The sequence below is a fragment of the Durio zibethinus genome, chromosome 15 (assembly GCF_047325235.1).
Source record: "Durio zibethinus cultivar Kanyao isolate XHJ-2024 chromosome 15, ASM4732523v1, whole genome shotgun sequence".
NCBI lineage: Eukaryota > Viridiplantae > Streptophyta > Magnoliopsida > Malvales > Malvaceae > Durio > Durio zibethinus.
In genome coordinates this window covers 17,157,202-17,169,062 of record NC_143176.1, presented here as the reverse complement: position 1 = coordinate 17,169,062, position 11,861 = coordinate 17,157,202, and the positions used below count along the sequence as shown (strand labels likewise).

Sequence of the window (11,861 nt, the reverse complement as noted above, 5' to 3'; positions counted from 1 at the left end):
TTGTTTATGTTAGATTCTAAATTCATTAATTGTTATTACTTGCATTATATTTTTATTAAAAAGTATTTATTGTTTGGATTTTTCATTTAATTATTTTAAAATCATTATTTAAGAAGAATTTAGAAAAATTTAATTCATCGTCTCTTGGATTACTATCTCACTTATAAAATTAATATTTTTTATTTATAAAATTTTAAAATAGATAAAATTAATGAAATTTAAATTTAATTCTATTATAATATTTTTAACTTTTTATTTAAAAATATTTTCAAACCTAATATAAATATTTAGTATCTAAATTTAAACTGAATCACGTAAAAACCGATACAATCCTGACTGAAGCTTCATTTTCTCTATATTTTTTCTCTTATCTAATGACACATCATCCAGGAGCATTTTAACGCGCCATAGGCGAAACCGCACCTAATTGAAAACTAAAACCGCCCCAGTCCCAAGTCCCAGACTAGCAGGAAAGAGGATAAACCTCTCTCAGCGCCTCTTAAGTTAACTGCCAAACCTCACATTCCGATTTTTTTTTTTTTTTCCACTGTCAACACTCAACAGCTTGAAAGAAGAAAAAATGTCATGCTTTGCTGTTACCCAGCTCCTCTTTGGTAAATCCCTCACTCTTCCTTCTGCCAGCCCCATATTCTATTCTCTTCCTCTTCCTCTTCACTCAATTCGCTCAAATATCTCTCCTCCATTGCTTCTCCCCGTTCCCACCCTCCCTTCCCTCCATCTCTGCCGCTGCACGTCCTCCCCTTCTCCACCTCCTCACCAAGACGAATTCCAAGATTTTCTGGACGAAGAAGAAGAAGAAGAAGAAGAAGAAGAAGAAGAATCTTATGAGGATTTTGTCTTGGACGTGGACGCCCTTGAATCCGAAGCAAAGGAAGCCGTTCGCCGCTATTCCTCTTCCTTGTCTCGCCAATTAACCATTGGTAATTTCCTCTCATTACTCCTTTCTTTTTGCTCTTATTTATTCTTTCTCATTTGCTTTTTTTTTTTGTTTTTTAATTTCCAGAAGTTGCTTAAAATAAGGTTTTATGTTTGATTAAAAATAAGTCAATAGTTAAATTATAACAAGTGTTCCTACATAAGTATGTTCGACTTTTTTTTATTCAAAAAATTTTGTTTTTTTATTTTTAAAATTTTTTAATAAAAACAAGTAGAAAAAGTAACAACTAAATTCTATCTGAATAATTTAAATTTAATTTGCTCAAGTTGCATCCTCTTGGGTAGAAAAGTTTTTATCTTTATCAGCTTTTTATTCTGATCAATTTTGCTACTTGTTATAAAAAACTAAAAGCAAATGGTAGAGTTTAAAAAAAATAAAACCATAATTGATTAGAAATGAATGAATAACTAAAATGGATGGAACACTAATATTTTTTTTAAAAAAAATTGTTCTAAGTAAAATTAAAATCTAGCATTTTCTTCTCCAAAAATTATTCATATTTTTAAAATTTCAAAAATATTGTTGCTTTCTCTATACAAATTCCCTTTTTGACAGCAAAAATGGTGCCTAAATTGGTTATCTCTTATCTTGTTCCTTGATTTGGATACGAGTTTTTGTATTGGTTGTACTTAAGCAAAATGTAATAACATTATTTACTGAGGCTCGTTGTCTCAGAGGACGATACAGATGATCTTAAGAGGTTGAGCGGAAAGCAGAAGAGACGTAAAAGTGCAACTAAAATTGTAAGTAAAACATATTTTTTCAAGGTATTGTTGTCACTTAATTAATCTAATAACCAGTCTAAATAGCTTTCCTTGTTTCTTAAAGGGGTGACTTGAAAACTTTTGCAGCTGCTGACTATAAAACCATATACATAGTTGTGACTTGCAAGAGTGAATTAATTTTCTGCGCATCATTTTCTTTTTTCATTCCATTTTGTCACCTTGGATTGCTTCTTCATTTCTAATTAGTGGATTGTTTTAAAGCTTTTGGAAATTCACTGCTTAAGAGAAAAAAATCCGCAGCCTCGCAAAATTTATGTTCTAGGTCGGAATTATATTTAATGATGCTGTACATATTGTCAAGGGCTTAAGGCTAATACTGGTGCTAGAGTTCTATTGATTTGTTTCTGGTTTAACATAGTTACTGCCAAGCATGATGTTCTATTAGTATGTTGTTTTCACTTGTTTTCACAAGCCAAGATATTTCATGGGTGTTCTAAGCTGCTTTATATCATCTAAGTGCCTTATTCCAGTTTCATGTTCTTGAGTGCCATATGATGCTGTGCCTCTAAATTTTGAAATATTGGAACAATGTATGATGGAAACATATTGAAAAGTTGAGAGTGTAGGCATATGAACTTATGTTTCATTTCTGAAATGTCTGCTAAATTTGCAAATAACTTTTTGAACCAATGATTACTATGATATAGTGCAATTAATATATTTTATGATGTAAACTAGGGACTCTCTTATAAAGATATAAAAATTTCTTTGCTACTTAGTGACAATTTTAAAATCCTTTTGCAGATCCCTGACCATCTTCTTCCAAGGGTTACAATAGTTGGAAGGCCAAATGTTGGTAAATCAGCATTATTTAATCGCCTTGTGGGGGTATTTGATCACTAATTTTTTCTTTAATTCTTATGCATAATTCCAAATTTATTTTGAACATCTAGTAACCAAATGATTGACTACATGTAGCTAGATGTATGTTTTTAGATTGTCGACAATGTCAAACTTTTTCATGAAATTTGTTACAGGGCAACAGGGCCATTGTGGTGGATGAACCTGGGGTTACCCGGGATCGTTTGTATGGTAGATCCTTCTGGGGAGATCATGAATTTGTGATGGTTGATACTGGAGGGGTTCTAAATGTGTCAAAGTCACAGGCTAAAGTCATGGAAGACTTAGCTATTACAACAACTGTTGGTATGGATGGCATCTCATTACTCTCCAGAGAGGCAGCTGTTGCAAGGATGCCTTCTATGATTGAACGACAAGCTACTGCAGCTGTTGAAGAAGCATCTGTTATTATATTCCTTGTAGATGGGCAGGTATACTTCCTTCTTGCATTGGTTGTATCATTGTTTTATTTTGAAACTTTGACACAAATTAACTAAAGAAGTCAAGCAAAATGATCTAGCACATTTGAATCATGTTTCTCATTTGAAATTTGAATGATTTAGGATTTATAAAAAAAAAAAAAGATTTAGGATCTTATTTACGTTGAATAGGAAAAGAAATGATAATATTTTATTCTTAAATTTATTAAAAAGTGCAATCTAATAAAGAAATAAATGCAATAATCATTGAATGAAAATTCTAGGTTTATAGTAATTGAGTGACTATAAATAATTAATTTACAGCTTTTTAAAAGTAAACATGACAAAGAATAAACATTTAAGTTGCATCAAGTGCTGCCTTGAGTGCGTTTGGATGAGGCATTTCAAGTAGGGACTCATTTGTAGAGAGACTTTTAAAATTTTAAATAGAATTATTTTGTTTGGCAAAATAAAAATTGGAATTGTCAAAAATTTTGGAATTTGAACGAGGGATTTTGGATAGCACAAATTCTCTATTCAAATTCCTTGTTTTTATGTTAAGAAATCAACGTTTACTATGTTTTCTTTTTTATGCAACTTTTGTTTTGTTTTTGTTTTTTTTTTTTCCAATTTTAACTACAAAATCTCAGTATAAAATTTATTTTCTTAATTTTTATATTGCTAGTAATGTCTGCACATTTTTACAAATCTAATGACATTCATATTACATATATATTTTTAGTACTTTGCTTTTTCTATCTCTAATATCATTAGTTATCTATTATAATTATTTTTTTTCTCATCAAATTCCAATATTTAAAATTCCTTTCTAAAAAATAATTATGCTAACAATGCAATTACAAATTTTGTTATTTTGAATTGATGCATTTCAAATTTATAGCATTTCAAAATTCTTCAAAATTTCAAAAATTCCCATCCAAATGCACCCTAAAGGCAACTGACTTGTTGAAGACTCTCTTCCTTGGGGATTTAAAGTTTGTTAAGTATTGTTTTTCCATATCAGTTTAGAGTTTTTCCCAGCCCTGTATTCAAGTTGGGCTTTCTACTAATTGCCAATTGGTTTTAATTGGATGATTAACAAAGGCATTATTGCTTAATTTTTCCTTGCCAAATAATTGTAAACAGTTACTTGATTGCTCCATCTCTTCTGACCTAGGCAAACAACTGACATGAGTGCCTTTGACTACTTTGTTTATATATATATATATATATATATTTATATAGCAAAAACAAAAGAACATTTTGAATGAAAATTTTAAAGAAGCTATTAAGGAATCAGTCTTGAGAGTTGGCTGGTGTATACCTTAGGATTAGATGCTCTTAGAAGGGGAAAACTTGTGCATCATCAAGGTGTGAGATATTGAAGTGGAAGGAAAGTTTGTACATTACTAACATTGAAAAATTCCTATTCTCTCTCAACCAGTTCTTGGTGCTTTAAGAATCTGGTTTGAAGTTGTGAAGGATGAGATTTTTGTTGACAGGATAAGGTGAGACTTGTCCCTGGGATAATCTGCATAATTCTTTGGGGGTTTGATTGTCTACTTTGCCAGTTCTTTATCTTGGTGGCAATCTCATTTGGTTATATGAAACCCAACAATATATTCTTCTGTTTCTTTTGAAGAGTTATCAACTTGCCAAGTGATTGTTTGTATGATATTGAACAGGCTGGTCTAACAGCAGCTGATATGGAGATTGCAGAATGGCTTCGAAAGAGCTACTCAAGTAAATATATTGTCCTTGCAGTGAACAAGTGTGAATCTCCTCGTAAAGGAATCATGCAAGCGTTAGAGTTTTGGTCATTGGGGTAATTCTTAATTTTTGTTTCTCTGAAAATCTTTGGTTTTCAGTACTCAATGCTTATTGGCAATGCCTCGAGTTATTGATAATGTAGCTTATGGTTTGGAATGGCATTAAAACTTGCTCTGAAGTTATTGGACTAACTCTCTCTCTTGCCAACCTCTTTCCACTTCCACTTCCAGTTTTCCTTTTTTCTTTTCTTCTTCTTCTTTTGCCACTGAGGAAAAACATTATGCTTGTGACTTGTGCTTTTTATCTAGAGATGTTTGTAATTTCAAGTTATCTTTTTGTAATTTGGTGGTCCTAGGAAAGTTGTTCTTTTCTTTCCCTTCTGCTTAACTTTGGATTAACTCTTTCAACTGCACAACCAGGTTCTCTCCCATTCCTATTTCTGCTTTATCGGGGACTGGAACTGGGGAGCTTCTTGATCTCGTTTGTTCAGGGCTGAAAAAGATTGAGGTAATTTGGCTTTATTGTTTGTCTTTTTTAACAATTTCGTTTCATTTGCTGTCCTCAACTTTTCTGTTTCCCTTGTGAAACTGTCCTTATTTATGTTTTAAAAATTTTCTGGCATTTTGCATCTTTGATGAATTCCATCTTAATTTTTTTTCTTAATAATAAACTTATTTTCTTTCTCTGCTAAGTATATGGCTTCTTGATTAATTGCAGGATGTAGAAAATATGGATGAGGAAGAAAATTATGTCCCCTCAATTGCAATTGTTGGTCGACCAAATGTTGGTAAAAGTAGCATTTTAAATGCTTTGCTTGGGGAGGATAGAACAATTGTGAGCCCTATCAGTGGCACCACTCGTGATGCAATTGATACAGAATTTATTGGACCTGATGGCCAGGTTTCTATAGTTCAGATACCAGTATTACAGCAGCTAGTCTATTTGTCTTGGTTCTGCTTCCTTGAGTTGGAGATCAAACTTTTTACGCTTGAAAGGATCAGTGATAAAGAATGAGAAAAGAAAACATAATGTTATCCTGAGTGTTGTTTGCTTTTGTATTCCAGTTGTTTTTAGAAGCTTAATACCGGGGCACTCATTTTGCAGAAGTTCCGGCTTATTGATACTGCTGGAATCAGAAGAAGGGCGTCCATAGCTTCATCAGGTACTACCATCGAGTCTTTATCGGTGAACAGAGCATTTCGTGCCATCCGTCGTTCTGATGTCATTGCTCTGGTCATTGAGGCAATGGCTTGCATAACTGAACAGGTACTTTGTCAATGATTTCCTGACAAGCCATGTTACTAATATTATGGTTTTAACTTGCTTGAAATATCCTCCCTGATCGGTATATAGTGCTAGCCATATTGCACAATGTTAAGTAGTGCATGAAAACAGAATGGAAATACCATGACAGAATATTTCGTGTTCAAGTAAATCAAGTTATATGAGTTCATTTAGATATAACAGTTTGATATTGAGGATCTAATCAACATTGTAGAGATCTTATCAAATTCTTGGAAAAATCTATGTCTATCCATTTAATGATAATGATTGCTAAATCAAAGCAATAATAGGATGCATGAGCTTGGATTTACTCAGTAAATGGTTCATGTATAAGCAAGATCAAATTGGTCCAATAATCTACAACTTTTACTTAGAAGAAAGTGGAAATAACAAGTCAGCTATATATGTACCAAAAAGAATATTCTTGTTGATGTTGTTGCTACCATTACTTTTCTTTTTGAAATAGAAACTGCGTGGTAAAAAATGTATAGTGATTTGTATCCCATGAATCCTTGGTGCAAATGGGATGTTGCCACTAGTTTGCTATTGCCGGTTCTCAATTTTCAGCAAATGGTCCTAGGAAGATCAGGGAATAAACTCTGTTTTTCTATATGTGTGATCTGTGTGTGTTCTCTCTTTTGGTACGACCAGGATAAGAGATTCCTGGTTACTCCCTCCATATCTGGAATACTATCCTAGCTAGCTCAATTTAAAGATTGATATTTGCTTTTGATCTTTCTCAAGGGTGATGGATTCTTGCCGATGGTTTACAGAAGAAAAAAAAAAAAGAAAAATACGGCATATGGGGCTGTGGATTTGAAAATCTTGCCCCCTTTTTGGATGCTTTTTCCATTGTTTATCTTAAAACCTTTCTGTAAATAAATTGAATTGTTCACTTTTTAGTTGATTGAAGATAGTATATGACTTAGTAAGTTCAGTAACTAAGTAAACTTTACCGGTAACCAAACTTTGAGCTATTTTTTTTAATATTATCTTACTGATATTTCTGTAATATAACAATGGCTGTGTCTTGGCCTGTTAATCTGAAGAGTTGTTTGTCCTTAGTTTTCCTTTTGATTATTTCCTTAACTGTTATGTGTTGTTTTGTATTGATGTCCTAGGATAATAGAATTGCTGAGAGGATAGAGAAAGAAGGAAAGGCTTGTCTGATTGTTGTAAACAAATGGGACACAATACCAAATAAAAACCAGCAAACTGCAACATACTACGAGCAAGATGTTAGGGAGAAAATGCGCATGCTTGATTGGGCCCCAATTGTTTATTCAACTGCAATAGCTGGTCAGAGTGTTGAAAAGTATGTGTTTGACCTGCCATATCTTGTCATTTTATTGTTACAACTGAATTCATGATCATATGATCCTTTACCTTTTAAGATGTTCTAAGATTATAATAATAACCATTATCATATTGTCCTGTAGTATACCAAATGATAGACAGGATGGTTTCCTACTTTCCTTTTCTCTCCTCATTCTTTTTATGCTATATTTTCTGGTGTTTGGTATACCATACATGGCCCTAGTATCCCCAGTATATTTTCAATGCTTGTGTAACTTGTCTTACCTCTCTTTTGCATTCATTTTTGTTTTGGATTCAGGATAATTGTTGCAGCCAGTACAGTTGAGAAAGAGCGATTGAGAAGACTTAGTACTGCAATATTGAATCAAGTGGTACGGGAAGCAATAGCGTTTAAACCCCCTCCTAGGACACGAGGTGGCAGGAGAGGACGCGTTTATTATTGCACACAGGTATTTTTGTTACTTGGCAAAATAATCAATATCATGGTGCTATATTTGGGATTGTTTCGTTATCTGTATATGTTTATAAAAACAGATTCACTTTCCTCACAAAATTTAGCTGTTTTGCAGTTCATTCGTTACTTTTCTTTTTTTTTTTTCTTTATAGTTTTAATTTCTTCTTCAGCTAGCTGCATCATCTATAAACCAATTCCGTTTCCTTAATCTTCTCTTTGTCTGTCACCATTCCTCACCAGAAACTTCCACTTTGCGAGGCATTCTTCTTGATGCCAACAACTGAAACTGCTTTTTTCAGTCTACGTCAGACTAAACTATTCCTTTAACCATAATGCCATGGGATTTTCTGTTGTCAAGTGTTTGAAACCAACTTCTAGCAGCTATAAGTATAAATATTTAGCCCATTTCTAAGCTAGGGAGTACCCAGCATATGAGATACATTATTACTTGTTTGTGCAATGCACCTTTTAAAGTTTCAAGAGACTTAAATCTTCACTCTTGGAAAGGAGCTTAGTGTTGTTTTGGCTGATATCAGTGGTTTGCAAGGACTACACCCCGTTTGTGTATCACAATAAGTAGCGTAATATATGAGTGCTATCATCATTTGTACACTACTATTGTGGAAGTGATCTTTTAATAATGTACTTCCCTGCCAAATTCTAGTTCTTATTTATTTAAAAAATTAAATACAAGAAAGGGACATAGATGGAGATGCACTTGCTGAATTACTCTTTTTGTTTGGTGCATAACAATTAATCACCCAAAGCACATCCTAGTGACACTTTCTGAGCCCAGGACTTCATTTCATGTACTTGACCTTTCTTGATCGAGCATGTTCTTTTCTTCTGCAGATCTTAATCTTTAACTTGTCCAATGTGGTTTCTGGTGGCATTTTATATCCAATGATATCTACTTTTGCAGGCAGCTATTAGGCCGCCTACATTTGTTTTCTTTGTTAATGATGCAAAACTATTTCCGGAGACCTACCGGCGTTACATGGAGAAGCAGCTTCGATCAGATGCTGGATTTGTTGGTACTCCTATTCGACTTCTTTGGCGAAGCAGAAGAAAATTGGAAAAGGATGAAGGTCAGTGCAATTTATCTTATCATTCCAGAAGGTGATGATTTGTATGGTTATGCTTAACTAAATGATTTATCAACATCGGTTTCTAAATTACTTTTTTGCACAATCAATCTCTATTCATGTTTTCACATGGCTGTTCCTACAATGCATAGCTGTGTACTTGTTTGACCATCGTCCGATGGCACAGTAGTAGCTGCCAGTATAATATGTAATGCATTTGCTCATATCCTTGCGCTATTTTATCACCTCTGCTTTTAGATAGCATGCCTAGCCTACAAAGAAATAAAAAACGAACGTCATTTAAAGTTTACTGGTTTCTTGTAAGGACTAAACTTAAAGACTTGTTGCATTCTTCCATTATAATTTCATTAGAAAATATTGTCAAATCTTTATTTTATTATTTATTTTTGAGCCAATGGTATAATATTTTCCCACTTCATATTTTTGCAAATATAATTGTTTCGTACTTAATATAAATAATGCTGTTTATGTGCTGTTTTTATCATCTTTTAGATGTAAACTAGGTACATTTGAAAGGCAAACAACCTTAATTTTTGGAGACGCAAACATGTTTTTTTCAAGGCTAAATTCCCCAATCTGGTTTCACTGTGAAAACTTTTAATACTGGATAAAATATTCAGCTAATCCTGCTTTTAGTACATATAACAGAGTGGATTACTATATCCTCATCAGGTTCATCATGAAACTAACAGATTCAACTTTCCTTGAGTGGTTTTCAGGCAGGGCTGCAACAAGAACAAGATCAAATCTTGATCTAAGTGAAGGAAAAGTAGCATTAACTACATGAACAGATATTCTTCTTCTTAAACATAGATGGGATTTTTTTCAATCTACTCTAGAGCTTTGTTCAAAGAAGTTATAGGAGGACGTCTAATCCTTTTGCCTCCAACAAGGCTGGTTAGTTGTATGGCAGCAATAAGAGAGACCCTCAGCTTCCCATGAGTCTGAATGCAGTGCTGAATACACACAGATATTGCATCCAGATATTGTTGTAAATCTTATATAAACAAAATCTTAAAAGCAACTCTTGGTAAGCACTTGTTTTGGGAAATACACCTTGAAAGAGATAGGTTGACAGTTCATATATGCATAGTTAAACTGTGATCAAGAGATTGTGGTGGAGGGTGTTGTTATTTGTGAGAGTGAGCTTTGTTGCTATAGTTATTCACCATTTTAGATATGTTTCTTTAAGAAAGAATGCGACAGCTGGTAGTGGTATGATACACATTTAAAACCCTTATCTTTTTAAGCTGCGGAAGATGTCTGCTTCTTATTGTATATTTCAAATCAAATGTCAAGGTTGATCGGAATGGGCTCGATACTTTGGTAATCATTTCTGAACTGATCTGTTCGAATAGTGAAATCTTGAGTAGGTTCTGTCAGATTACTTTGGACCAAAATCTTGAGTTTAATGCATGCAGTGTACGGGCGACTCGTTGATTGGAGGTTTGGTACCTTAAAGATTTTTGAATGCTATCTGATTTGCCCGCAACAATTAGAGTTTATATCGAGTCAGGATGATAAAATTTTGTGTTATTAAATTTGAATTTGATTAAATTTAATTTTTTTTTTGTTTTTTTATATTCGAATTTGAGTCGATATTATATAAATCGTATTCATTCAATCTGAAATTAATAAAATATTATTTTTTAAATATAAAATATTATTTTATAAATATAAATATTTAAAAATATTATTATATAAATATATATAAATAAATAAATAATTAATTAAAATATAATTTTTTATATAATATCATATTGGGTCGGATTTGTTTAAAATTCGAACTCGATTCGATTTTATTTGTTTTTTAATTTTACTCGATCCGATCCGAAACTCGAATTTAAAAAAAAAATGATCTCATAAAATCGGATCGGATTAGAATTCGTCCGAAAGAAATTGGATTGTCGTTCATAACAACAATTATTGGCTGGAGGATGACGTGGTAGGTATGAAAAATATTTAATATGTTCGTGAATTTTAAAAATATGATATTTAAATCATGAATATATTAATTAATATAATATTTAAAAAATAATTTATTAATTATGTTAACTGTATATATCACAATAATTAAAAAGTTTACAATTTAGATAAATTTTTAAAATTTAAGAATTATATTAAATATTTTATTATAGTTTTAAGTGTTGTACAAGACATTACTTTTTTTGGAAGAAGCACAGATTCTTAAGACCTTCTAAAGCATAAAGTGAATTAATATGAAAGATTGCAAGTATCTAAAAGGAAGAAAATAAGTGATTGTCATATTAGTAGCCACACATCCAGCCATAAGATGGAGATTCCAAGTTGGAAAGCCTTCCTTCTATGGCTATTAAAAGCATGAAAAATATGGCATAACAAGAGAGTGATTGGAGCTTCACTAACTATAAACATTTAAACTAGATTGAAGAATAAATTTTTTGAGACTTAAAAGAGTAATTTTACACTTTAATTTATTTTTCTCTGATCTGTTACATAATAGGTAATAGTTCGTGTCATTCGGGCCTCCAAACACCACGACCGCAGTTTTATTTTCGCTAATGAATTAGGAATTTTTAAGCAACTTTGAATAATTGTCATTCAGCGAATAGCACGTTCAATCCAATTGCAAATTAATGGTGAAATATGGGATGCCACAATGCTACAACCAGTGAAATGGTTTTCCCAAAAATTTATCTTCAATCACAATCTTTTAATTTTTTGAAAGTCAAATCATAACATTTTTGTTAGAAAATTTTAGAAAATATAATAAAAAATATATTAAATGAGTGAATTAAAATATGAGATGTCCTAAAAATAGTAAAAAATCTTGGATATCTCATTTTTTAGAAATTATATTGTTTTTCAGAATTTAAAATTTAGCAAAATATATTTTAAAGAATAGAGGGAACAAATGCCCCAACCTTTTTTATTCAAATCTATGGAAGG

General features: G+C 32.2%; 1 protein-coding gene across 1 annotated transcript; it reads left to right on the top strand.

Annotated features, from left to right (window-relative positions):
- Positions 1 to 460: 460 nt before the first annotated feature.
- EMB2738 (GTP-binding family protein) lies at positions 461 to 10,243 on the top strand. The gene is made up of 12 exons (XM_022897852.2): positions 461 to 941; positions 1,634 to 1,701; positions 2,488 to 2,571; positions 2,721 to 3,014; positions 4,688 to 4,827; positions 5,192 to 5,279; positions 5,490 to 5,672; positions 5,877 to 6,038; positions 7,178 to 7,371; positions 7,672 to 7,822; positions 8,750 to 8,915; positions 9,653 to 10,243. The coding sequence occupies exons 1-12, from the start codon at positions 581 to 583 to the stop codon at positions 9,718 to 9,720; spliced, it is 1,959 nt and encodes a 652-aa protein (XP_022753587.2). The 5' UTR covers positions 461 to 580; the 3' UTR covers positions 9,721 to 10,243.
- Positions 10,244 to 11,861: the final 1,618 nt, after the last annotated feature.